The sequence below is a fragment of the Oryx dammah genome, unplaced genomic scaffold (genome assembly GCF_014754425.2).
Source record: "Oryx dammah isolate SB20612 unplaced genomic scaffold, SCBI_Odam_1.1 HiC_scaffold_8, whole genome shotgun sequence".
Taxonomy (NCBI): domain Eukaryota; kingdom Metazoa; phylum Chordata; class Mammalia; order Artiodactyla; family Bovidae; genus Oryx; species Oryx dammah.
Window position 1 is genome coordinate 11,621,771 of NW_024070192.1, and position 27,398 is coordinate 11,649,168.

At 62.4% G+C, this 27,398-nt stretch overlaps 1 protein-coding gene across 1 annotated transcript in view; it reads left to right on the forward strand.

Annotated features, from left to right (window-relative positions):
• BAHCC1 (BAH domain and coiled-coil containing 1) overlaps window positions 1-27,398 on the forward strand; it is a 56,686-nt gene that overhangs the window by 16,036 nt on the left and 13,252 nt on the right. The window contains exons 2-10 of the mRNA XM_040244809.1: window positions 3,649-3,828; window positions 14,388-14,510; window positions 17,954-19,702; window positions 19,999-20,107; window positions 20,411-20,619; window positions 20,746-20,904; window positions 21,151-21,368; window positions 21,544-21,877; window positions 22,966-23,811. Of these exons, the coding sequence (XP_040100743.1) occupies window positions 3,649-3,828; window positions 14,388-14,510; window positions 17,954-19,702; window positions 19,999-20,107; window positions 20,411-20,619; window positions 20,746-20,904; window positions 21,151-21,368; window positions 21,544-21,877; window positions 22,966-23,811 (3,927 nt within the window). The remainder of the gene's footprint in view (window positions 1-3,648; window positions 3,829-14,387; window positions 14,511-17,953; window positions 19,703-19,998; window positions 20,108-20,410; window positions 20,620-20,745; window positions 20,905-21,150; window positions 21,369-21,543; window positions 21,878-22,965; window positions 23,812-27,398) is intronic.

Consider the following 27,398-nt stretch of genomic DNA (forward strand, 5'->3'; position numbering starts at 1 on the left):
GGCACGGCCACCGTGACCATGCTCCCTGGACAGGCCACATCCAAACCCCAGAGGCTGCGGGGCCAACAGTGATGATGCCCACCCCTTCGTCAGTCCCGTGGTGGGCCCGCCACCTGGGATCACAGTGACCTACATTAATACAAGGCTGTGAGAAGGGCTAGGGCAGACAGTGCCAGGGCTAGGGCTCCTAGCCCCTGGGGGGCTCTGAGCCAAAAGCCCCTCTGGCCCTTCCTGCTGCTTGGGGCTCCCATTGTCCCCTCCCGGGTTGCTAACCACAACACTCCGTGGGCAAGGACCTTGCCAAGAGGAAAGAAGTCTCCAGCCCAGTTCCCGGCCAGACTTGGCTGTGCAGTTTCAACCCTGGCCGGGGCCCAGGCCGCCTCTGCTCAAGCTCTGTCTGGGACTGGCTACTGGTAGGCGGGCGGGAGCTGGGAGGTGGCAGCCAGGTCTGCCCATGCCTCTGCTGGGTGGGCACGGGGCCATGGCCGAAGTCCTTGGAGGTGAAAGTGACACGGGAGCATGGATGCTCTGTCTGAGGATCAGGGGTCAGACGGGGTCGGGGAGGCTCTGGGTGCCAGCCATCCCCTCCCTGACACCCATCATGGCAGTGCCCACCCGGCAAAGCCTGTAGGACCTGCGGCAGCTTGCAGATTTCTAGCCCAGGACAGCGGGAGGAGACTGACCCTTTTGGAGCAAGGCTCATGGAACCCACCAACTGAGCAGGGTCCGGGCTGGGGTGCCCATGAGGGGAGTTGGCTTTGCAGCTGCCCAGCGCCCATCCCCCAGGGCTGGCCTGCCAGTCAGGGAGTATGAGAGACCCTGGCGGGACCTGCTGCTGTGGGCTGGGGCCTTAGGAGAGGACACCTGGGAACCTTCAGGTGGCCCACCAGGGCGAGTGCCTGGAAAGTGGTCCCTGGAATGTGTGTTGCTGTGCCCCAGAGCAGCGGGGTCCCTGATATCTCTGTTTCCTTCCTTGTTGTATCTGTCATTTGAATGTCTTACAGTGAAGATGTAAAGACATAATATTTATGTGATAAGGCTCTTCTGTTTTCAATGTGAAAGGAAAAAGGAGGGAAAAGACACCCTCCGCCCCCGAGATAAATGGTCCAGCCTGAGGCCGGACACTGGGGCCGCAAACCGCCCACAAGGCTGGGGAAGATGGAGAAGCAGGGGCATCCCCAAAAGGCTTGGAGCAAAGGAGGGCCCTGGGGAGCCTTGGGCCGAAGTCAAAGGGCAAGACTGGAGTGCCGTCCCAGCCACTCACTTCCCACACTCAGGAGCAAGGGTTCCTTTCTTATGGACTTAGGAAAGGCTCCAAGAGGGTCCCCAAATTGGGAGAGTGGATGGCCTAGGCAAGGTGGGCACACAGCAGGAAGCTCAGCCTGTCGGTGTGTCCCCTGCCCCATGGAGCTGGGACCAGGGCTGTTGAGCTGCAGTGCCTCTCCCCTCCAAAGCGCCCACGCAGTGGGACATCCCCTTCTGGGATGGTGTCAAAACAGGCACCATTAAGAGTGCCCAGCCAGGGCCAGAACCAGTCTCCTGGGGGAGGGTGACAGGAAGTCCCACATCTCTCTCACGCCAACCCAGTTCCAGCTTAGAAGATTAGTCAAACATCCCCCTCTGGGCCTCAGGGATGCTCCCCACCTGCCCCTGCAGGGTGCCCGGGTACGGGAGACCCTGTGAGGGGGGCCACCTCTGAGCCTCAGTTTCCCTGCATCCAGACTGGAGGGGCCCTATGGGATGCCAGGCCACTCCTCCCGCCCAGCCTCAGGCCCACCCACCACCCCCACCCGCTGGGCTGTGGGAGAACTCAAGGTTCTCAGGCCAAGCTCCCAGAGAAATACTTTATCCAGACCGACTTCTGGACTCGCTTGCTTCCCACTGTCCCCAGGAAGAGCAGGGCGGAGGGACTTCCCTGGGAGGGTGCGGGGGTGGGAAGGCCTGGGGGACATGGGGTGGGCCTGGGCGAGGCAGGAAGAGGCCTCACTCATCCCACAAGCATGGCCCCCCCCCCCCGGGTCCCCGGAGCCCAGCAGGAACCGCCCTCCATCTCCTGCCTGCTCTGCGCGCCCGCCCGGGAGGCCAGTACTTCCCTTCCCAGCCGAGTCTCCTCCCCTGGCTGGACATGCCTGTGGTCTGGCCAGGGCCCATGGCAGTCCCAGCCCTGCGGTCTGGGAAGTCCCTGGCTCTTGGACACCTTCGCCCCCTGCCCCTGGGTCCTCTGGTCCTTTCAGGGTCTCCCTTTGGCCTGATAGCCACCACAGAGGTCAGCTCACACCCTAGCACCCGGCCAGCATTCACAGACCCTTCCGCTGAGGCTGGTTCCTGGGAGAGGCCTTTCTCATCCACAAGTCTCATCCTCGAATGGGAGTGAAGGGAAGTGGAGGGGAACTGCCAGGGTCCCGGTGGGGCAGCCCCTCCCTCTCCCCTGCTCCAGGGCCTTGCCGCCTCTCTGCTGAGTCACCTCACGTCTGGGAAGCTCCCAGGGCCCAGCCAGGCTGGATGAGACATCACAAATTTGCAAATTCCCCTTGCCTCCCGGGTAGGGAAACAGCTGCCCTGACTCACCTTGGGCCGGGCCTGCAGCCTCCTGGAGCCCCCAGAACCCTTGCAAACCCTGCCAGGCTGCTGCATTCAGCCTAATGGGATGGTGAACCCCCAGAACCTTGTTCCCCATCCCCTGAGATGGTCCCAAGCCAGGCTCACTGCCCATGGAATGGAGGTGACAAGGTGCCAGGGGGCCCTGCCAGGGTAGGGGCTGAGCGGTGCAGCCCAGACCACCCACCTGGCACCGGGGGCTGCACTGCACAGAGTGCACGGTGTATCATTCCTAGGCAATCCACTGGTTGCCATGGTAACCTGGAGAGACTCAAACAGCCTGGCCTTGGCCACTGGACAGGGCAGAGAGGGGGACACAGTGTCAGAGGGTGCAGGTAGGCAGGCCATGGAGGCTAGCTGCTGGGCGAAATGCCGAGTATCCTGAAACATAAATGGCTGACTGCGTCTCAATGCCACCAGGAGGGCCTGACCCTGAAAAACCCTGGGGACGTTAAAGCAGATCCTGCCGTGTCTGTTCTCGGGCTCCTCCTGTGGTTCTCTCTTGCTCTGCCTCCATTTCTTCTCTTGCTCACCTGATAGAGGGCATCCACTGTCAGGAGATGGTTAACTGGACCTGGGGAGAAGGTTGAAGACCCTGCTCGGGGGGAAGGCCAGAACCCTAGTGCCACCTGGGGGGAGAACAGGGACGGCTGAGACCTGCTGACCCTGGACCTTTTCGGGAGGTGCACTCTGGCAGGTCTGCCAGCAGCTAAGAAGCCTGGGAGAGTCAGCCTCCGAAGTGAAGAGGGTCGATGTTTCCCTCAAGCCCTGGGTCCCTGAATGTTTATTCCCACAGTACCTGGCACCTGGTTGCTGGGGGTGGTGGGCGGGGTGGAGGACAGCTCAGCTGAAGTGCCAATCTTCAGGGTTTTGCAAGAACAGGAGGGTGTCAGGGCCTCCAGGGCCCGAGCGGGCAGCTTCTCCCACCTTGGCTTCTTGGCTGTTTGAAGACAAAAGCCTGGGAACCTTGGGGCTTGAGAGTCAGCCCTGGGAAAGGGCTCCTTAGTGCTTGTCCCTGCCCAGACTCATTCTCGCCCACTGTGTCCACAGCTAGCAGCCGCCTGATGGGGAACTCTCCGGCCTCCTCTTTCATGGGCAGTTTCCTCACCAGCAGCCTGGGCTCGGCGGCCTCTGCGCACCCCAGTGGCCCCACCCCGTCCCCCTCGGAGCAGGCCTACCGGGGCTCACACCCCGCCACCTCCCAGATCTGGTTCTCCCACTCTCATGAAGGTAAGTCAGGGGCCCAGGCTCCCAGCCGCACCCTGCTGCTAGAGCCACTGGGTTCTTGATCATGGTTCCCAGGGCCTGTGGTGAAGCAAAGGGCTCCCCTGCTGTGGCTGGCAGACCATGCCAAGCACCGGGGCAAGGGGCTGCCTCCCTGTCGAGGACACCCCCATGGGGGAGGTGGTAACTGGTTGGAAACAGAGTATGTGGGCAGGGGACACCCCTGCCAGTCAGTGGTCCTGGCCAGATGTGCAGCAGAGATGGGCAGAGAGGGAAGAAGGGGTGGGGCCGGGAAGGCTCGGGGGAGCTGAGGAAATGTGGAACACAGCTGCGCTGGCCGGGCAGGCCTGCGCCCACCTCCGAGACTCGGAGAGGCATGGGCTCCAGATGTGTCAGCTGGGAAGGAGTGGAGGGGAGGAGAGAGCTGTCAACAGACTCAGGCTGCCACCCTGGGGGCCTGGCCTAGAACAGAGTCCCTCTCTGGCCCCTGCCTCCCCCTCGGTTGCAGCCTTGTACACACAGTAGGTACCTCATATGTGTCACTCTTAGGCCTCGTGGCTGGCTGGAGGCCCTTGCAGGCCCTATTAGGATGTTGAGGTTCTTCTTGGCACTCTCAGGGAAGGTCACCAGCCCCCACCCAGCTCTGCACTGTCTGCTCAGCCCCTGGGCACCATGATGTGGGCGGTGACCCTGAGCCCTAGTGTCCCCAGCCCGAGGTTGCTGATATCCAGTAGGCCACCACAGCGTAGGAAGGGTTAAGCCCGACGGCGGCTGGCACACGGAGAGGTAATTGCAGTTGGCAGCGGGCACAGAGGGCTCTGCGCTCCTGGCACCAGCACCGCCGTAACTCAATGACTGCTGAGCGGCGGGCGTTGTGTTTGCAGAGCACGCGGACCCACACACCGCGCCCGCTGCCGCCTGCGTTCCAGGCGGGGAGATTAGCGCCCAGTGCTGCTGGAGAGCGAGAGAAACCTCTCTTTGTGCAACAAGAAAGGGGCTGTTTTCCAAACAGGACAGGTGACGAGTGAGGGACAGTTGTTAAAATAATCTGGGCTTTAAGTGCCGTGCAGAGCGCACATGTTGGGTAGGCGATAAGGAGCAGCTCCCTTCCCCAGTGGAAGGGCGACCAGGCCGGCCCTGAGGACCCAGGGGGGCAGAGCAGACACCTGGCCCAGACCCCTCTCCGCCTGCTTCCCACCTCTGCCTCTTCGCAGCCTCCCCAGGGGACAACTGGTGCAATGGTGTCAGGCCCCGGATCGGGGCTTCCCGGGCTGGCCATGCCTGGCACCCCTTGCTCCCCTGCTCCTCCCAGCTCTTCTGCCTTCTGCATTTGCTGGGTGAACTCCTGAACCTGGCAGGAGCGTCTGGCTTCCAAAACGTCTGTGGGAGGGAGGAGAGGGCCAAGTGTCGTGGGGCGGGCAGGGCATACTCGCAGCAGCCGTGTAGGACAGCTTCCACCAAACCCACGGCCTCCCCCGGCCGCTGCCCTGCCCTGACCTGGCCATGGGGCCGTGGGCGTAGCCAGGCCGGCTGCCACGGTGATCCCTGGTCAGGGTCAGGATGGCAGAGCTCTGCGCCAGAAGGTACATATCCCCCTGCCCCTCTGGCCCACCCTTCAGGACCTTGCGGGCAAAAAGGGCGGTTTGTGGGCAGTGCCACCTGCCCTGGGGCCCAGGGAGAAGGCTCCCTGTCCTGCCCCTCTGGGGGCTGCTGGGGAAGCGGGGGTGGGCGGGTGGGAGGCAGCCCATAGATAGCACCCTCAACGGCCTCCAGACACTCACTTCCCCCAGCCAACGGCTCCCTCGGCAGAGTTGCTCACGGCCTGCCGGTCACCCCGCCACCCGTAGCCACAGCCCCAGAGCCACCTGGCAGGTTGCAGTTCCCACCACCCACTGTGAGGGGACCAGTGTGTGCAAGGGTGCCAGCCCCCCAACCCACCCCTTACCCACCGTGCATGCCAGGGAGGCAGCTGCTCCGAGGCAAGGACAGTTGGAGCAGCCCTGAACCAGCCCTGGGCGCCTCCTTGGGCTGAGGGCACCCACGGTCTCGTGGGGGAGGGCGTGCATGTTGAGGCGGTGGGCTCCATGGGCAAATGTAGGTGGGTGCAGGACAAGGGGAAGCGAGGAGGCTTCTGAGCCACCCACGTGGAACACAGGCTCCGGAACACAGGTAGAGGAGAGAGCAGGGCCCACCCAGGACTAAAGATGAGTTCAGGGGAGCAGTGGCTCCTGGGGGGAGCAACCCCAATCTGCCAGGTTCCGCCTGAGGGTAGCTCGTGTGTCTGTCCTGGGGACCCTACCACCTCCCAGGCCTGTGCCCCAGTCTCCCCTTCTCTGCCTGCAGTTGCGCTGCCTGGCCTGGGATCCCCTTCCTACGGGGTTCCCCTGCCCTCCTCTCCTTGCAGCCTCGCTCTGACAAGCCACATGGTGCGGTTGCCTCGCTGTGAGCTCCCAGCGTAAAGGCCGGCGGGCGGGTGGGGCCGGGACGAGTGGCAGCGCTGGCTGGCTGGCTGCCCTGGCAGCGTGCCTGGCTGCTAGTTTGACTGGGTGCCAGCTGGCTGCCCGCGTGCCGGGGCCTGTTTCTCTGCTGTGTGTGTTCAGGGGGAAGGGGGGCCGAGGTGGGGCGGGGGGCACGCGACATGGCCGGAGAGCGGGGGCTGGCGGGCAGGGTGGGCTGCCTGGGCGGGCTGCTCCGTGGTCTGGCCTCATCCTTGTCCTCTTGCCGCCCCCAGGATGGGCAGGGAGACAGGTGCCTGGCAAAGCAGGCTTGCTACCCGCCCCCTCCAGCCTGGGGATGGTCAGGGCTGGGCCCCTAAAGGAGTTCTTAACTTAAGAGCAAGGAGGCCAGGATAGTGGGGAGGGTGTGGGGGAGGGATGGGGAGGGATGTCAGTGGGGGCCAGGAGAGAGGATGGATCCTTCCACTTCAGGCAGGGCCCCCAGCTCTCCGTGGGTGGACCCAACCCACCATCTGGGGGACAGCCACCAGAGCCGGGGCCAGGGCTTCCTGCTTCCCTGGTGGAGCAGCTGGGGTGCAGGGCAAGTACCCCAGAACGGAGGAGCCGCCCCAGAACATCTGGCCTGGGGCAGAGCTTGTCTGTCCAGGGCCTCTTGCCCCACCCCACCCCCGGACCCCCCACCCCAGGCTCAACCAAGTGAAGGGTCCCGCCAGAGATGAGACTTTCCCTTCCGGGGCCTAGGGTCAGGGTGGGCGGCGGAACTGACCTGAGGCAAAGGGGTGAGCCAGTGTAGCCGGCCTGCCCTGGGTGGGTCCCCGTGGGGGTGGGGTGCAGCACAGCTGGCCCTATTGTCAGCAGGCCGGGCCCCCTCCCTCCCTCCTCCACCCTACCTCCCCCCGGCTGCCTGGTGGGACCACCCACAGGGCCATGAAAGGGGAGTCTGTTCCGTGGGCTCAGCTTGGGTGGAGCGGGGCTGCTGGGCTCCCGCAGCCCAGGCCACTCGTGGTCTCTCGTGCCACCTGGAGGGAGAGCCTCCAGAGGCAGCGGGCACATGAGCTATCGCTGGCTGTTAGCCGGGCCGGCCTCTTTGTCAGTTGCACCCGCCCTGGAGGCTATTTCTCCTTTCGGGGCTGGGCTCGCCTCCAGTGGGGCAGGGGTCGCACCCAGGAGCCACTGGGCACTCCCTGCCGTTTCCCAGCCCCTCTCCTGGCTTCCCTGAGCCCCTCAGCTGTCCTGTCCGCCTCTAAGACTTCAGGGTTCACCAGGGCTTCTGGGAGCACGTCTATGTGGGGGACAAAGGTCCCAGCCGGTGTCACCATCTTGGTGTGGTGACGCTGTCAAGAGGAGCCCTCTGCCTGCCCTTCTCTGAGGCACATCCCTGCCCTGGACCTTGTCCTTCTCCCCCGGCCGCTGGCCGCTCCAGCACCTTCTCCTGGCCTGTTTTCTCGGTGGCCAAAATGGCCTCTGAATCTGCCCGCACGGGACCACCGATGATCACCTCCCCTCCCTGCCCAGCTCAGTAAAGATGCCCCTACATGTAGGCAGCAATCCTCACCCTGCCCACCTGGTCCTGCCAGTGCCAGAGGGCAGGGCTGAGTCACTGGGGGCAGCTGACCACCCTGTGATCTGGGGAGAGTGTAGGGGAAGGGGCCAAACTCCCCAGATCCAGACACGGGGGATCAGGGCTGCCCTGCCAGACAGGCCCTCTCCTGCCAGCTTCATCATAGCCAGAGGGAGGCCTGTCCCATCTGGACCTCTGACCGCCTCGAGCTTTCTCGGGGCTTTGAGTGGCCAGCCCCCACCCCTCCACCCCGCTCCCTGCTCCCTGTGACCTTAGCCCCTCACTGCGCTTTGCCTCTGCCCACCTCCCCATCCAGGTCCCAACCTCCAGGGACCCCTCTGTCCTTGCATATCCCGTGTAGCAACTGTCCACTGCTGTGCTGGGGGCCTGGGGACCTTCCTGGGCTGCTGTTTGCAGCCGAGGGTGTGTATGAGCTACACTGGGTCTGACAGGGCTGGGGAGAGAGGCCCAGTGTCACATCTGGGTGTGGGGCTGGCTTGCCCTGTTCCTGTGGCCCCAAGCCCCCAGGATCCCCCAAGCACTATGATCTATGTGTATCTTAGATACCCCGGCATGGGGTATGGGGGTCTTAGAGCATCCACCCAGGAAGACAGGGTGCAAGAGGTGTGGTCAGAGGCTCTCTCCAGCCGAGCTCCCTGACAGAGGTGTTGGGTGGGGTGTTGTGAGGGTTTGGGGGGGTCATGCCAGTTTGTTCCCAGCTCCAAGCTCTGAGACTCTGTCTCTCCCCCAGCTTTAGTCCTGCAGCAAGCCCTGGTCCCCAGCCCTCCCTGGCCGACAGGTCCTGTTCCCCTGGAGGGGCTGTTGCTAAGGCCTGCATCTCAGCTCTGTACGGCCTGAACCCAGCTCCTCCCTGCACAGCACTCGCCAGGAGCCTGGGACTGTCCATGACCGCCTGGCTCCTGGGCTAGCTGCCTGCTGCTTTTGTTCCAGAGGTGTCCGTGGGAGCCAGGCACCTTCCCCTGGCTCTGACCCACTCCACTCAGCCTGGGAACAGACCAGGCAGCTGGGCCCCAAACCTGGGGCGACTGGGGGTCAGCATGTGTGCCTGGGCCAACTTTAACAGACCACAGTGGCATAGAAATCATCTTGTGCCAGCCTTAGGCCCCAGCCCCAGCCCCCAGCTGCAAGAGGCTGAGATCTGGGCACTCCCTGAGAGGCCCAGTTTCCAAAGCCATCTTCAGCCCATTAAGGGGTCTCACTTGGCTCCTCCCAACAAAGTCCAGGGTGGTGGATCTTGGGAGCTGCACTGTGATGCCCAGCCTGAATTCCCAAGGGTTCTGACCACTTGAGTATGAGCCTGAAGGGGCCTATGGACAGAAACTGGAATATCTGGCAAGGAACAGGGAGGACGTGGGAAGGAGGCTGTTGCAAAGTTACCCCCTTCAGATACTAGAGCAAGGGTGGTGGCAGGTGTCCTCCCAGTTTGCTGCCAGTGACCTTCCTGTGCCCAGGGCAGGCATTATTAGTCGATTGCAACACTTTCGAAGTTGCGTGTGGACACAGCCTCAGAATTCTTCTTAACCCAGCTTTCAGTGTGGTCACTACTGTTTAGTAGTCTTGTGTACCACAGTGGAAATCCACTGACACCCTGAGTGAAAGGGATGTCACAGGAAGAGAGCCAGCGCCCAGTTAATGTCGGCATGGCAGAATTCAGAGGGATAGACGTGTGCAGGGCTCCAGGAACAGGGCTCTCTGCCTAGGTGTCTGTAGGGATTGTCATGGGTAGAGTAAAGATGGGACCTGTTAGGGTTGGAAGGATACCGGTCAATGGTGGAGTGGTCTGGGGGGGGGCTCGACCCAGAGGGGCTTTTCCCCTCTGCTGAGCCCTGGAGGGTGGCTTGACCCACGAGATGGGCAGTTGAGATGGTTCAGCTTGGGTTTTCTGGAGCACCAGCCTGCCCCACCCCCGCAGTGTGGCTGGCTATATAAAAGCGTGATTCTTGGCCCCATTGATTAGGGACTCAGCCAGTCACGTTGTGGGGAGCTGCCCTTGGGACTTGATGTCAGACCCTGCTGGCAGCCCCTGGCCACAGCTCAGGGCTCAGTGGTGGGGAGAACTTTCTAGCAACTCGAGCCTCCAGGGAGGTGGCCATGTTTTTTGTCAAGGCGTCATGGGGGTTGGGAGGCGTCTATTGCAGAAGGCCTTGCCCTCATGGGTATGCGGGGAGCCAGCGGGGAGCCGGGGCAGGACCCTGGTGGCATGGGGGTGATTAGAGCCCTGTGTGTCAAGCCGCTGGCAGTTTGCTAAGCCTGCAGGGTCTGCACTGAGCTCTGTGGGCCTGGGGGGTGGGGTCTCAGGGACCCTGTGGTGGGAGTCCCCTGACCCACCCCACAAGGGATTCTGGTCCACTGGTTGGCTGGTCACAGGCCACACCCCACCCCGTGCCCAGACCTGGCCAGGAGATAGTCAGCCTTCTGAGACACAAGAGCCGGTCCTCTCCTAGGAGGGTGGGCCCTGCAAGGACCACGGGGAGGTGTTGTTACCTCCCCAGCCTTTGGGTCTGGCCTGGGGCAGGTGGGGCACCTTGGGCTGCTGGGAAAGTTCTACAGCAGAACCCAGGAGAGGTGAGGTGCCGTGCAGGTGGGGTGGGAACTGACCCCACCAGGCAAGGAGGGCGCGCGTGGGGGGCCAGGGCCACCCCTCTTTCCTCTCCAGCTGAGAGACTTGCAGCAGGCCTGGGGTCCTCCCAGGCACCTTCTCTGGTGTGGTGACAAGAGGAGCCTCCTACCCCATGGCACCTCTCACTTATTTCCCCTGTAAAGTGTCCCCACCCTCCCTCTCACCCTTCCATCTTCAGACCTTGCCCTCTGGGCAGCCCCCACCAGGGGCGGGCTGCCCGCTGGCTCCTCTCCTCCTTAGCCCACTCCCCAGAAACACCCCTGACCTTCCCGGATGTGGCCAGCAAGGGCCCTGGGGGATGCTGGCAGGGGCTGGGTGTCCCAGGATACCAAGGACCTGGTCTGCTGCCCCCACCCAGCTCAAGACCACCTCCACGTCACTGAACCCCATTAGGTGCTGATGGTGTCACCTTTTTGACCCTGTTAATGCTCACGTCACAGGGTGGGGTTAAGTCTCCTGGCAACTCAGAGCGTGGGACCAGAATGGGGGGAATCCCAGTGGGGCGGTGGCTGAGGCCCAGGGCTTCTCCCTAGAACTCAGCAGGGGCTTCCAGGGCTCTGAGGGCAGTGGGGGCCCAAGGACACAGCATGGGCTCACCTGTCAACTGGGGCGATCGCAGTAGCCAACCTCGGGGGGTATGAGAGCCTGGGAACAAGGGGGTTCCGGACCATGCCACCCCAAAGGAGTGCAGGGTCGAGGATCTCTGGCCCTGGGTTCCAGGGTATCTGACCCATCCTCGGCTCCCGGAGCCCTCTTCAGAGCCCACCACCACCACCACGTTCTCCTCTGCAGAAGCCCCTTTGAGGACCTGAGGCATTTCCCAGGCCAGCTACAGCAGTCCTGGCTTCTGGTCACAGAACAGCTGCTCTGATTCATAAAAATCATTTTTTATTTTCCTCTTCAATTCAGAGAGTAGGGTCTTGTTGGGGAGAAGAAAGGGTCCTTTCTGTGACTGGACTGGAAGGACTTTTCTCCTTCCTCCCTCTCTGCCCCCCACCCAGATGCCCACCCGCTCTTCACACTCCCCCTCCCTGGCCACCCCACTCAGCTCCGGCCCTTGCCCACTCCATTTCTTCTCCCATCTCCCCATCCTTACTCCCCCAGTCCTAACTCCCTTCTGGGGTTCCAGAGGGTGGGACTTTATGCAGACTGGAGATGGGGGGAGGAGCCCCCGTAGATTCCTGTCCCCTGATCCCTGGCCACCAGCTCAGGGTCAGAAGTGGAGGGATGGGCATGGCCCTCACCCTCCCACTGCCCCCCCGAAGGGTGCGGCAGGAAGGAGCCCACCACTCGGCCAGCTGAAGGCCGAGGGCGGGTGGGCGGGAGGCCCAGACCTCCAGAGGGGTCACAGGGGGGTCTGTGCCTGGGAAACGGGCGTCTGGGAAGGAGGAATTTACAGACTTCTGTTTACCAAAACGAGGCCCCGTAAAACATTTAACAGCAGCCAATTAAAGGGGGACAGCTGTGGCGCTTTAACCGCTCCCCTTACTACACACACAGGCCTCTGCCCCACCGCCCTGGCCCACCCCCACCCCCGTCGGGCTCACCCAGCTTTTGTCAGGTCTTCCAGGAGCTGCATTTCATCTCAGAAACATCTGCTCCAGATGTGTCTCCACTCACAAACCAGGCGAGGCGGCCAGGCTCCCTGGACTCAGCTGTGCCCTCGGCAGGAGGGCGCTGCAGAGGGATGGGTCTGGGGGGTAGTGGGCACCTCCCCTGTGTCCTCCCACGGGCCCGGGGATGTGAGCCCCTCCGTGGGGAGACGCCCAGGGACTTCTCAGAGCTTTTGCAACACACGTGCTCAAGGGGAACCTCTGAACGGGGCTGGTACGGGAGCGTTCTGCGGGGAGCATTTCTTGAGAATGGGTGCCACGGCTTGACCTCAGATCTCCTGATCCAGAGACCATCCTCCTGCATCATTAGGGGCAGGATGGTGGCTATGTCGAGGGGGCCACCAGGACCAGGGTGCAGGGTGCACCCTTTGGACTGGGGGCCTTGACCCTGGGGGCTCCGAGAGTGTTTGATGCCTGTGCGTTTCCCATTCTCTCAATGCTCCTCGTCCATCCCTACCTCTTAGCTGGGTTCCACAGCCTGACCCACATTGGCATGGCTCCCCCCTCCCCAACCTCAGGCCTGCCAAGGGGCTGCTCCTGGGCCCCCCATACAGCAAGCTCCAGGGCTTCCAGGGCTTACCCCCATGCACCCACAGAGATCGAGCTGGTCTCCACCATCCATCTCAACAGCCTCAGCACCCAGGCAGGCCAGCCTCAGGGCCTCTGAGGACCTGGGGCCTGGAGGCCTCTCCTGCAGCTCTGAGCCTCTCCTTCTGGAAAGGTGATGGTCTCATGTGTTCCATGGAGCATGCGGCCATGAGTTGCCACAAGGAGTTCCAATGAAACAGCAAAGGGCTTCTGTCCTAAGAGGAATTTAGAAAACAGTAAACGAGCAGGTCACATGGAGCTAGCTCCCTGCTTCAGACTTGTCTTAACTTTGTCGTGATGCATTGAGACGGAAGTTGGCACCCCTGCTCCCCAGGCATGGGGCTCCCAGCTGCCTTGTATCAAGGCTCGGCTTATGACTCGGCTCGAACACTCGCCCTGGGACCCGCCACCCTCCCCTCAGGGCCCGCTGCCTTGGGACCCTGTGCCAGCCCCTCCTTCTCCCTGTGGCCACTGCTCCCCGGGGAGACCCTGGGATTCCTTCCCACTCCCTTGTCACAGCCCAGGCGCCTCAGAAATCAGGTGGGAAGCCTCTCCCAGCAGCCATTCGCTCTTGGGACAGCCATGGGGTCCCCAGGAGAAGCTCCTCTGGGACTCATTTTCCATGGGGAAAATGTTAAGAGCATTAGCTCAAAGCAGGAATTTTGGAGCAAGACAGCATCCTGTCCAGCCCAGCCCAGCCGGCTTAGCCATCCCAGCTGCAAGCCTCCACCCGCCCCCTCACCACTGGTCTGGTGGGGAAGGACCAGCTGTGAGGAGCCGCATTGCAGGTGGCTGGTGGCTCTGGGCATCCAACAGACACGCCTGCCACGGCTGTGCCTGCTATCAAGGTGCCAGTGCCTAAGGGGCCTCCTTGGCCAAATGTTTGCTCTTTCTGTCTTCATCACTTCTGGGAGGCAGGGTGTGTGTCCCAAGTGGCCAGAGCGAAGTCCAGGGTGTAGCTGGTGGTCCTCTGCTGGGCAGGGCCAGTCCAAGAAGACAGTCCAGGCCCCTCAAAGGGACAGAGAGGGGCCTGTTTGACCTGACTTGGAGGCTCCAGGGAGGGTCTGGGTCTGGGGACCAACGTGGGAAACTCTTCTGGGGGGCGATGCTGCCATGGCTGGGGACCAGCTCATTTTACAGATCTCAGAGCACTAAGGAGGCCCGGCCGATGGAGAGCGTGGTGCCCATGGCCTCCAGCCAGGCAGAAGCTGGCCACACCCAACCAAGTCAGCCTCAGGGTGCGGGTCACTGAGCCCAGAGTGGCTTGCTCACCTGGCAGCTACGATGGTACAGGCCAAGGTGGTGTCCGGCCCTGCCTCTCTCGGCCTGAGCTGCGAGGGCCTCCATGTCCACTGAATGTGACCGCCACATCTCCCACCTCTCCAGAGCCCCTTTTGTTGGCCTGCCTTGAAGCTCTCACACTGCTAAGTGCTGCTGGGAGAGAAATCAAAGGCTCCCTCCTCCATCCTCCCCTCTCTCCCCAGCCCATCAGCAATTCAATTTGTGCCACACTGGAGGGATGGTATTAGTCGAGTCAGAGTTAATATGATGTATTGATGGGTTGATTTCCCACCGGCGGGCTGCACGCCGGGCTCCGCGGGGCGTCACTCCTGGGCCACCCGCCGGCTTCTCACCTCCCTGGGGTCAGGGCGGGTGCAAGCCTGTGGCCCAGAGGCGCCTCTACCACAGTCTCCTTGCTTCTCTAGCTCCAGGGTACCCCAGATTTTCGGGGAGTCTGGCATCCACCTTCCTACCCATGAGCCACTTGGATCACCATGGAAACAGCAATGTTCTCTATGGGCAACATCGTTTCTATGGAACCCAAAAAGGCAAGTGCTGGCGTGGGTCTGTGAGGGATTGCATGGGGCCTGGGACACAGTGAATCCTGGAGGGGTGGAGGGCAGGGCCGGGGGCTTCTGGGGCGCCAGATGAAGGTGGCCGGCCTGGATGAACCCTTCTCTCCAGGTCTCAGGCCACACTGTTGGGACAGGGGCTGAAAGAGGATGGGCCTGCTTCTCAGGCCCCCAGAGAATTTAAAGTGTGGGGTCCAGGACCATGGCCAAGCAGCTGGTTGCATGCCGGGGTCAGGCGAGCATGCTGAAAACACAGCCATGCTCCGTGAGGTCTCATCACCCAAGTGGAAGCATCTCAAACAACCGCGGCCCTGAAGGAGAAGCACCTAGCTCCCTCAGCACCTGGCCTTACCCTGTGGCACCCCTGCCCCGACTCACCCAAGCAGCTCAGGGGTCCCAGGGGCAGCGCAGGGGAGAATACCATCTGATGAGGGTAGGGGAGCCCCTAGAAGCCTGTACCTCTTGCCTCATCAAGCTAGACAGCACAAGGCCCAGGCCCCAACCCATACCAGGGCTTGAGGTCAGAGGGGTCAGGGGTGGGGGGTAGGGGATGGAGGCAGCAGCAGGGGACAGGAGCAATGGTGTGCCCCTAGCAGATGGAAGGACTCCTACCCCATTGACAAGAGATGTCACTGGAGCGGGTACGCTGAGGTTGGAGCTTTGCTGATAGGAGCATAAGGCTGGTGGAGTCAGGAGGGCATTCCATAAGGAGAATGTGTTCACACCACATGCACACACGCACACGTGTGTGTGTAAAGGCCCAGCCTTCAGGGCGCAGATCCCATCAGGGAGCCCATGGGAGATGTAGCCACCTGGAGAGGAGACAGGTGTAGGGGGTCGCCTGAGACCTTGATGCACAGTGTCCAGGATTTTTCTTGGGTGTGTGACAGTTCATCTGCGTTTTAGAAAGATCTTCCAGGCGTGGTGCCCAGGAGGCTGGGGTTAGTCACCGTGTTAGATGACAAGTGATCTGGACCATGGGATCCCATGGGGGGCCTGGCTGGAGCACGAGGGTCGGGGGCCCCTGATGACCCCGATCTATGGCCCAGGCTGCAGGAAGGGGTGCACCTGCAGAGGAGCAGTTCAGAGGGGGAGGGGTGAGTTCAGCTTCCATGCTGAGGTGCTGGGGGGTGGGGCCGCCTTCCCAGGGGGTGACTGCACACTCATGGGGGTCAGTGCCAGAAGGGTGGGTTGAAAGGTTGATCTGGCTCAAGGAGAGGGGCCACCCGGGTGAAGAGGGTAAATAAGGACAGATCCAGCTCCAGGGAACCCCAAAAGTGGGGCTCTGAGTGGGGGCAGGGGAGGGGCCCACAAAGTACCTGGCAGGCTTCAAGCAGCAGCAGCTAAGGAGGAGAGAGTCCTGAAGGGTCTCAGGGAAGGAAGCGGACCCCAGAGTGGTGACCCCATGAGGCAGGTTGGCTGTGGGCCTGTGGCCAGTCCTCCTCCCCTCCCGCCACCGTCCTCCCATTTCCTCACAGCCTCCCACTCCGTGACATTGGGGTGTCTGTGTCCTGGAGCCTACCTGGCATCTTTGTCCAGGCGGGGCGGCTGAGGCTGTGGAAGGCCTTACTCTCACTTGGCCCAGCCCAGGGCTGGCCAGCTTGGGTCGGGGCGGATGAGATCCTGCCTGCAGACGGGCCAGGAGCACTCCCCGGCCGCATGAGGGGTTCGGACAGACACTGGATGCCCAGGGAGCCAGTCTCCTCGGGGTTCGAGCCCAGGTGCTCTGCTGCCCAGAGGAGAACCCCCGCGCAGGCCGCGGCCTGAGTCCCTCCACCTCCCACATCAGCCCCCGCGTGTGCTGCTGTTTTGACAGCGCTTGTCAAGAGCAGGCAGGTGGTCCCAGCCCCAGAAATCCAACCCAGAGCTAGGGACCCCCTCCAGGGTGTGGGCCGCTGGCTTCCAGGAGTGCTGGCGGCCTCCTCAGCTTTCACAGTGTTGTGGCAGAGCCCCACCCAAGAACACTTTGGTTTTGGAAATTGAGCTAATTAGGTTTAGCCCAGGCTACCCTCTTCCCCTTTGCTTTAATTAGCAGGAAATTGACAAGGAATTTACACGACTGAGGACAGTTTTACAAGTTCCAAATGTTCCTTTTGTTCCCTCTCTAGGCTCCAGGCCATCCAGGCTGCCCATCCGCCACCCCAGCTGGGTGTAGAGGGGGGCAGTCCCTCCAGGTCCCCAGTAACCCAGCCCCAGCTTAGGGAGCAGTGAGTGTCTGCAGGGCTGGCCAGGGACCCAGGTAGAAACCAAGGCACCCCAGGTTACGGGGGGCCCAGGCTGGCCCCATGCAGGGAGCTGGGGGAACAGCCCCCAGCCACTCAAGCAGGATGGGCCAGAGCTGTAGAGACATCGAGAGCCCAGAATGTAGGGGTGGCCGTCTGGACCATTTGCCTTTCTTGCTTCCTTAAAGGATCACCCTAGCCCCTGGTGCAGAAGGCTTGGGGGCCTCTCAGAGTATTCAGAAGGTAGGTGGGCTGGGTCCTTCACTCCTGGCCCATTCTCAGACGCATGTCCGCCCAGAGCCTCACTTCCTCCTGGGCGGGGGTGTCTTGGCACTTACAGGGGGCTACTAAAGGCCGCCAATTTTGCTGTCCACAGTGCGCTATCCTGCTTTCAGGGGCCTGCCTCAGATAACTCTCCACGTGGCTGGGCGTCCTGAGCTGTGTAGTGCCCACATCATAGCACATGCTGTCCACTTTTAGCCATCCCCCAACTATAAGCCCCTGGAGAAAGAAATAGAAACCCACTCCAGTATTCTTGCCTGGGAAAATCCCACGGACAGAGGACCCTGGTGGGCTACAGTCCATGGGGTCGCAGAGTCGGACGCGACTGAGCAACTAAGCATACAGCTATAAGCCCACAGCCCCCTCAGCCTTTCGGGTCCTGATGGCTGTTTGTAAAGACCTGATCAGTTTGCACTCCTTCAGCATTGTGTGGGGTTGGGGGAGATGCTGCAGCCCCAGACTCCACCCCCCTGAGTCCAGCGAGGACACGCTGCCACCCGCTCCTGCCCTTCCTCCACTAATCCTCAGGGTCCGGCTGGGCATGGGAGCTGTGCTCTTTTCAGCGTTCATCTCCTAGGGGTGAACATAAGTCAGAACCTCTGGGGCATGGGGAGTCGGTATTGAATGGGGACAGAGAGCTTCAGATTGGGAGCATAAAAAATTCCAGAAATGGACAGGGATGAAGGTTGCACACCATGAACATAGTAGCCACTAAATGGCACACTTTAAAATGGTTAAAGTGGTGATATTTATGTTAATATGTTTTCTACAGTTATAAACCTTCCCTAGAAAGTACCAGTGGGTCAGGGTCAGCCAGTGACGGTGGGGAGGCACTGGGAGCAGTGTCTTGGGGGCACTGAGCCCTCTGGCCCCTGCCTCAGGCTTCCTGTTGACCTCAGCTCTCTCGGCACGCAGATAACTTCTACCTGCGCAACCTGCCCCCGCAGCCCACGCTCCTGCCCGCCAACCACAACTTTCCCAGTGTGGCCCGGGCCGCCCCCGGCCACCCCATCGGCTCCTGTAGCCGAGACCGGGGCGAGGCCAGCCACCTGCAGAAGGGCACCAAGGAGTTCGACCGCTTCCTCATGGGCAAAGAGAAAGCCGGCAAGGCGGCGGAGGGCAAGGAGCGGCCAGCAGCGGAGGAGGACGTTGCCCGGGGGCGGCACAAGCTGGTGCTGCCCATGCCAGGGGACTCTCACTGCAAGGAGGGCAGCATGGCCCGGGGAGCCTGCGAAGGCCGCCCCAAGCACCTGGCCTCCTGCCTTCTCAACACCAAGGTGCTTGATGGCGAGCTGGGCCGGTCTGCGCTGGCCAGCTGCGCGGGGGCTGTGCTGGGGCGGCCGGGTGTGGGCATGCCAGCCTCTGGACGCTGCTCCAAGGAGGCGGCGGGCCCCACGGAGCCTGGGCCAGCCTTCAGCGAGTGCCTAGAGCGGAGGCAGATGCTGCACCACGCTGTGTCCTACACAGTGCCGTCCGCCCTGCCCGCGGGGCCGCCCCCTCCCCTCAGCACAGCCGCAGCCGGCCCCTTCCCCTGCCTGCAGCTGCATGGGGGCCCGGATGGGCTCTGCCCCTTGCAGGACAAAGTCCCCCGGGACCTGAAGGCCAGTGGGCCCACCTTCGTGCCTTCCGTGGGACACCTGGCCGACAAGAGCCGCCCCTTCCAGGCAGCCGAGGCCTGTGCCGTGGTGGGTGAGGGCAAGGATCGGCACCTGGAGGCGGCTGCCGCGCCTGACCATGCTGCGCCTTATGGGGTCTCCTATGCCCACCTGAAGGCTGAGGGCAAGGGTGAGCGGCGGTCCGCGAGCTTCGAGGCGGCCCTCAACCCCCGGCTGAAGGGCCTGGAGTACCTGGACAGTGCCGGCCCCGAGGCCCCCTTCCCCGGGCTCCCCAAAGCGGGTCTGGACAAAAGCGGCTACTTTGAGTTGCCCACCCCCTCGCAAGATTGCGCCCGGCCTAATCACCAGGACCCACTGGGCGGGAAGGTCACCCAGGCCTGCTGCACTTTAGACAAGGCTGCCAGCAAGGACACTCCTGTGGGTGCCCCCGGGGCCCAGAAGGTGGCTCGCATCCGGCATCAGCAGCACTTGGTAGCCCCTGAGGTAGAACCGGGGGGCAGCGGGGCCGAGGCCAAGCGCAAGTCTCTGGAGCTGGCGTCTCTGGGCTATGGCGGGCCACCCCCGCCCCCATGGAATGTCCAGTCAGGCCAGGGGGCCACCATGGCCATTGGCGAGGAGCGCAAGGCGGGCGCCTATCTGGACCCCTTTGGTGGCACCCTGCAGCAGGCTGCCCTCCTGCCGCAGGACCTGCCCGCCCCGCCTGACGAGGTCTCGGCCATGAAGAACTTGCTCAAATACAGCAACCAAGCACTGGTTGTTGGCCAGAAGGCGCCCTTCGTGGGCCTCGGAGGCCTGAAGGCCAGCTGTGCCCAGCAGGATGGGAAGTTCCCAGCCTCCAAGGGTGCAGGCCAGGCCCCGGGTGAGGTGGAAAGGCCAGACTGTGCCCGAAGCCGGGAGCATGATGCCACCCACAGTGATGGAGAGGTGCGGCAGCCGCCTGTGGGCATTGCGGTAGCCTTGGCCAGGCAGAAGGACACGGTGAGCCGGTCGGAGTCGGCCTACGGTGCCAACACAGGGCGACAGGGCCGGGCAGCCCCCACCTTCAAAGGTATGCACCCTCCACGGAGAGGGAGGCGGGGTGGGGGTATCACTGACCTGCCCTAGTCCACTCATCTAGGGCTCCCAGGGCTGGACCCCAGGCTTTCGCGCCCATCACCTCCCCATGTCTGCAGTTTTTCCCAGGCCTGAGCTGACCTGCCCTGCACCTTTCCTGTGAGGTTCACAGGGCAGGAGACCCCCTCAGTGCATCAGTCTCCTGGCTCGAAGTGGGGTTCCTGCTTGCTTTAGCTGTGGCTCCCCAGCCGACCCAACCCTTGCCCCTTCTGCCATCTCCCACCCGTGCAGCTGGCGGTGGGCCCCGCTCCACCCACCCGCTGGACCTGGAGGCCGAGGAGGAGAGGGCCCGCCTGTGTGAGGACCGCCTGGGGCTCGCTGGCCGTGAACTGCTGCTGCAGTAAGAACCAGGCTGCACCTTTGGGCTGGGGACTGGGCCACGCCCCTGGGGGTGCCCAGTGGTGCTACATGGGATTAAGTGGCCACAATGTGAGGCTTTGTGACTTGTCTCCAAGCATAGCTATGCACCCACCCCCAGGCTTTGCTGGGGTTTCTGCCCACTTTGGAGGGAGTTCTGCTAACTTCTCCTCAGCTAGGGGACCAATGCTGGTGCTGAGCGTGACCCCATGGGGTGGGTTGGAAGACCTGGGCTGAGGGTGGCTGGCGGCCATGCGGAGCCCTCACTCACCCCCATGATGGACAGGGACAACAAGGACCTTGTGGAATTCGCCCGGATGCACCCATCAGGCGGCTGTCCCGGGGACCTGGCCCCCCATCTCATGATCACCGGGGGATCTTCACTGCAGAGCAGCCAGCTGGCTGGGGACCCGGCCCCCCATCCCCACCCTGCCCACCCCCCCTGGCTTCCCCGCACCCGCAGCCCCTCCTTGTGGATGGGAGGACATTCCTACGGTCAGTGTCTGAGGGCAGGCAGGGCATGGGGCAGGACAAGAATCCTGGTGGGCGTGGTGGTCAGTGCCAGCCTGGGGCCCTGTTTCCTCCTCTGCTCTGTCTGACCTCATTGCCGTGTCTCCACAGGCCTTGGGCACCCTGCCCTGCACCAGAATCTGCCCCCCGGCTTCCCTGCATCCGTGCCCGGCTCCATGCCCCCTGTCTTCCCCCTCTCCCAGGATGCCCCCACACAACTAGTCATCCTGCCCTCTGAGCCCACACCCCACACGGCCCCCCATGCACTTGGTAAGAGCCTCTCGGGCCAGGCTATTTGCATGTTGTAGGGGGATCCGAACCGGGTCTGAGGAAGGGAGCAGCCCCCATGGGTGCGGGGGAACAGGCAGCGAGGCAGGCACCCAGCCAGGGTCCGAGAGACAGGTGTGAGGTGAGAAGCAAGAAGCGAGGGCTGGAGGAGGCCTGCTTGGTGGCTGGGATATGGCCCGGTCATCCTGTCTCCACTGGAGCTGACCATTCTTCTGGCCCTGCCTACAGCTGATGTCATGGACCAGGCTTCGCTGTGGCCCCCCATGTACGGGGGCCGGGGCCCTGCCTCCCACATGCAGCACCCGGGCCAGCTCCCCGTCTACTCGCGGTCCCAGTTCCTGCGGCAACAGGAGCTGTATGCCCTGCAGCAGCAACAACAGCAGCAGCAGCAGCAGCAGCAGCGGGCCACTCAGGCCCTGGAGCTGCAGCGGGCCAGCCAATTCCAGGTACACCCCCTGGCCATGCCCAGCCGGGACCCAGGTCACCACTGGCTCCCTCTATGCTTCAACTTGGTCCAGTCCAGGAGTCCCCACTGCCCACACCCCCTGCCTCTGCTCTGCACTACAATGCCCTGAGCATTGGGGGCCCTGGCTGGGCTGAGCCTCTGCCCCACCCCAACAGCAGAAGCCTGAGGACCACCACCTGGAGCTGGAGGAGCCCGCCCAGGACAAGGCCTTGAAGTCCACCCACAAGCCAGTTGCCTTAACCCCCACGGCCAAGGGCACCCCCTCACCTGCCACCGCAGGCCCTGCGAAGCTATCACCCTGCTGCCACTCTCCCGCCCCGAAGCCCACCCCTGCCAACTGCCCTACACCACCACCGCATCCTGGCGTCCCGTGCACTTTATCCGTCTGCCCCACCGGCAGCCCCGGGCTAGGCTCCAAGCTGCCCAGCGCCGAAGACAAGAGTGGGGAGGGCCAGCGGCCCAGAGCCGACCTCAACACATTGGAACCAGGTGAGAGCGGGCACACTAGGCTGGCCTTCGCCTGCCCCCCCTCCACTCAGGCCTGTCACCTGCCTGGTGGGCTGAGCTGAGTGGGGACCAGGCTACCTGGCTTGGCCCCTGCAGGGCTGACCTCACCTTCCCAGTCCCCCTGGTGGGGCCCGGGACAAGGTGGCCTTTCCCCCTGCTCTTTCCCTTCCTCCCTCTCCGTGTCCTTCTGAGGGACCCATAGGGAAAGCACTCAGGGTCCCTGTCCCTGGCAAATGGGGCAGGGTGAAGGTCAGGCCCAGCCAGCCGGCGCTGGAGCCTTGAGGATGAGAAAGCGCCTGGCCTGCCGGGATGGTGGCAGGACCATGGGGCAGCAGCCATGAAGCTGGGCAACACGGAGCTCATTCTCACTGTGGGGCCCTGAAATGCCATGGCTTGGGCCCGAGGCAAGGAGCAGCAGCCTGCGGAGAAGCGTCTAAGCCCAGCCTGGCCGCTGCAACCGCTCTTCCGCCCGCTGCCCGCCAACTCCCCACAGCTATTTGATTCTCTCTGAATTAGGCTAAGAGTTTACAGTGGAAGCCCGTGTGGCAAACATAAAACCCGTCCCAGTTCCACAATAAGGAGGCTGAGCCAGCCGAGGTCGTTGTGTGTGTGTGTGAGTGTGTGTGTGTGTGTTTTATACTTTTTTTGCTTTCTTTTTTTTTTATTGTAGTTAATGGGGCGTAATGCCTCCGACAGGCTGCCAGCTCGTTCTGGTTCAGGGAAAACCCTGATTCAAGTATCTTGTTTTAAAATCCCCCCTTTTCTGGTTAGCCACACTACACATGCCAGAGGTGGCCTCTAGGAACCCCCCAAAGGTCCCCCCCACCCCGCCAAGGCTGTGGCAGGAGCTGGGGAGCTCACAACCGTCCCGGTTGAGGAGGGGGGCCTGGGAAATCGCCCCTCCTGCCCCCTGTGCTCTTCTGCCCCTTTCAACACACTGTGCCCCCATTCCTGCCTGTCACGTTTCACAAGCAGAGGGTTGGCTGGGGACCCTCCCCACAGGTGGAAGTGGGGCGTTGGAGGCCACCCTCATCCCCAGCTGCTCTCCTGACCACGCTCCTCTCTTGCAGACCTGCCTCCCGGATACACGTGCCCCGCGGCAGCCAACTCGAGCTTCTCCCTGCCCCGCAGCGTGCACTCATCTGACCTCTCGGACCCTGAAACTATGCAAACCGCCCCCCTGGGGGCCCAGCCTGAGCTGGCCAGGACGTTTCCGCCTGGGGAGCTCTGCCTCCGCAGCCCCCAGAAACTGGAGGAGACTGGGCTGCCCTCAGGGACCAGGGAGGCCACCCAGGACCTTGCCGCCACCCCCCACCCTGCCGAGCGGGGACCCCCGGGGAAGGCAGCAGACCCCAGTCCACTGGAGGGGCTGCGAGAACTGCGGTGCGGGGCTCACCTCGAGGGAGGGGCCCCTGAGGCCTCTGGCCAGGCTGATTCTACTCAGGGAGGAGGGGCCCAAGAGGCAAGGACCACGGAGGAGGGGCGGGAGGAGGGAGAGCTGGGGCCCTCGTTGGGGGCCGGTCCCCAGGCCATGGAGCAGCCAGCGAGGAGCCTGGGCGCCGTGGATCAGGCTGAGCCAGGCAAACAGCAAGCCCCTACAGAAGCAGAGGCGGATGAGGTGGCCGAGTTCGAGGAGGCCGAGCTAGAAGAGGAGGAAGAGGAGCAGGACTGGGGTTCAACTCCTGACAACAGCCAGCTGCCCAGGGAGCTGCCCGGGCTGGACGCTCTGGTGGCAGCCACCATCAACCTGGGGGACCTGCCTGGCATCAGCCCACTGGACCCTCCGCTCCCCACAGTCCCTGGGCCACCCAGCACAGCTCCCCTGCCCCATAGCTCAGGGATTCATGGAATTGCCCTGCTCAGCGAGCTGGCCGACCTGGAGATCCAGCAGCAGAGGACTGAGCCAGCCCTGCAAGGTGAGCCCCATCCCTCCAGAGCCCCGGGAGCTGGACCCTCAGGCACAGACTCAGGGTCAACCTTCAGCCCCACTCAGTTGTCCCCACAGTGTGGCCCCAGGTCAGGAAACCAGGCAGGTGCGCCCACACCTCCAGCATCACCTCCAGCCCCACCTGCAGGTTGGGCCATGGGGGCAGGGCCTCAGGGCCAGGCCTGTGGTCCCGATGGTGGTATCAGGAAGACCCCTGGGATTCTCACGATGCCCTGGGGGGCAGGGGGTGTGCTCAAGGTTGTCCCCATTTTATGCACAAGGATGCCAAGGCCCACAGGTTGGGGGGTGGGGGGCCCAGGTCACTAAACGTTGATCTCCAGAAAAGGGGAGGAGAGATGGCACTCTCTCTGCAAGCTATCACCACCTTGGGTTCTGCAGCTCCCGAACCTGATACCTGCATGGGGTCCAGCTAAAGACACGGTGACCCTCGCCTCCCAGGCCCTGGGAGGAGGGGGCCTGGGGAGGTGAGGCCCCCTAAGCCTCACCAGACCCCCGGAACTGACCTGCTGGGCAAGTTGCTCCTGGGCTCCCTGCATCCCACCCAAGGGCCAGGCCTCCGCTTAGGCCTCTCTAGCCCTTAGGTACCCCCCAGGGACTCCACCCAGGCTCTCCCAGCTGGAACCCCAGGTGGGCAAGGGGAAGCACCCCCAGCCAGGCACCGTACCCGGTTGACGTTTATAGAAAGAACCCAACAACATCCTCAGCTGGCCTGCCCGTCTTCCCACCATAACGAAGCTCTCACAGCCCACAGCCAGCCGCCAGCACCTCTTGTGCTGCGTGGAGATAAGCGAAAGTTCTTGTTAATTTCCCCGAAGGCCTCTGTGTCAACTCCTCTGCTGTCTGACCAGAGGGGCCACCACTGTGCTGGTGAGGAGAGTGAGCCAGTGAGCTCTTGCTGGTCACGACCCCTGGAAAGGTGAGGTGGAGTGGCCCTGCGCAGGGGTCTCTGCTACCCAGGTCACCTTGTGAGTGTGGCTGGCGTGAGGGTGCACTGAGCCGATGCCAAGCACCATGTGTGTGGCCGCCCGGTCGGTGCCTGTGAATGCCTGCTGGACCCGTGCCCATTCATTGAATGGATGCTCACGTGTAGACCACGTGTGTCCCATTGTGGGCGTTGCAGCTGCCAGTCCAGGCCAGGCCCTGCTGCCACTGCTGGGTCTCCACCCCACCCTCCCCTCCTGGAACCTGCAAGCCCCGACTCTCCCCTCTTGTTTCTCCCAAGCCCCCCACCCTCCCTTCTTAGAGCCCTCAGGTCTTCACCCCTCCCTTCTGCTGCTCCCAGGCCCACCCCTTCCCACTGTCCCAGTTAACTGGCCGGTCTGCGCAACCTCTCAGCTCTGGAGCTGTTCCCTACAAGCTCAGTGACTGCCTTGCCTGAAATTAATTAGGAAATCAGCTTGTTTTCGGAGCAAAAGGCAGGACTCACAGAAGGAGAAAACGGGAGGAGAAGATCCCAGGAACAGGCTGGGATGCGGAGGGGAGAGGGAGGAAAAAGACCCCAGAGGGTCAGCAGGGCCTCCCGCCCTCTTGTCCTTGAATACATCCCCCTGAAGTACATCCCAGGCTGGGGAGAGCTGTTGAAAGGCCAGACGGGGACCCCTGAGAAGTGGGAGTGAGGTGGCAACCAGGTTGAGAAAGGCGACGTGGCCCCTGGCTCCATAGCCAGGCCCCAGGCCGTTTGCTCCCATGCTGGAAACAGCTCCACTCTCACTGGCGTGGGCGTCCAGAGCCCTCACTGCCCCCACCAGTAGGACTTGGCCCAGGACCCTGGCTTATCCCCCATCTGGGCTCAAGTCCAGGGAGCTCAGTGGGCAGACTGCCCAGCCTGCAGACCTCCATTCCAGCTGGGGCGGGAACTCAGGCCCCAGACAGAGCCCTGAGGTTGGGAGGAAGTTGGACACCTCTGGCCATTCACTTATCTGACCATGGATTTTTAGGCCTGCCTGCAGGGGCCCATCCCCGAGGCTCCCAGAATGCCCCACTCTGCATTTGGAGCCATCAGGGGCCATGGTGCCCACTGCACTTCCCATCTACCCTGGGATTTTGTGAAGCCCAGGCCCCGTCCCAGAGTATGGTTGCCCCTTCTTTCCTGAGGGACCCGCCCAGTTTACATGATGAGCTGAGACCCCCCTTTTGATCCCTTTTGATCTGCTACACTCCCTTTTCCCACCTGCTCCTGGCCCCAAGAGCCTCTACTGGCCTGGCTGGTTGGGAGGAAACCCAAGTCTTGGGCCTTTTCTATACCTGTGGAGCCTGAACCTGCCTGGAGAGCCCAGCCCCACATCCCTCCTGGGATACAGGGTGTAGACCTGGAGGCTTGGGGGGTTGGACTATTGTTGTCTGCCCCTGCAGCTCGCTGAATCAGAGAGCAAGGCAGGGTCTCGTTTGGAGCCCAGAGAGGAGCCTAGCACCACCAGTACCCCTCCCAACTCCTTGAGCCCCCCATTCCTGCCCCACCCAGAGCTCACCTGCAAAACTTTGCCATCTTAGCAGGCTTAGCCTGAGGAGTAAGTGAGAGGCAGGGAGGAACAGGGAGGCTTCCCAGCAGTTACAGTGACCTCAAGGGACAGGCAGACCCTGTGGAACTTTTAGCTGAAATGGAATTTGCAGATATCAGTGCCCCAGCCTGAGGTGGGAGAAGAAAGCCCCCGCAGCCCCTTCCCTGTCTTCCCAGGGCACCTTTGACCCAGCACCCCACCTCTGGCCTTGACCTAGCACTGCATCCAGAGGGTTGAACTTATGGTGTCCACCTGTGCTTTGTCCCATTACTGAGAGTGGGTCACCCTGATGACTCCATCAAGCCTGTGACCGGGCACCTTCTCCATTGTAGTTATTCAGTGGGAAGTGCCTTTGAAATGATGTGATATCTCGTTCCTTTCAAAGGTTGGATTCACTCATTAATTTATTTATATCAGTGTAACTTGTGGATATTTATTCACTTCAATCTATTATAGTGTGTCACTGTCACCATTTAATCTGATGCTTGAATTGTCTCAGGTTTGGCCCCTTCAGCTGGATCGTTCTCTGAGCACATCCTGTGTTCCCAGCTCATACCCGAACCTTATTGGGCAATGTCCCCAAGAAGGCGGATGCCTTTCCTCAGAGGATATTAGGAGCCACGTTCAGGGTTCGGGTGTGCTCACTAGCACTGGGGTGTTGCTGCTCTCAGGTCTTCAGGGGCAGAACTGGCTATGTGTTCTAGATGTCATGACTACCCACTGTACATCTCCAGCCCTAGGGGCACTATCTGACCCCATAGGGCTCATCCTGGCCGGTCCCTCCCCAGCGATAGCTCATAGGATCTGCCCACCTGCGTGTGCCCTACCCCTACCCCCGTCTCTGCCACCACCCCCTCCCCATGGTTGTATTCAGCCCCAAGTCTTCACTCCAGGCCTGTCTCATGAATGGACACTGCCCTCCACTGGTCGGGCTCTGACCCCGCACTGGACTGTCCCTCCCCGCCCACCAGGGCTGTGACTCTCCACGTTTTCATGAATCTGGAAGAGAGCAAAAATGCAAGGCAGTTGCTGCTAGAAGCATAATGAACCCTAGACC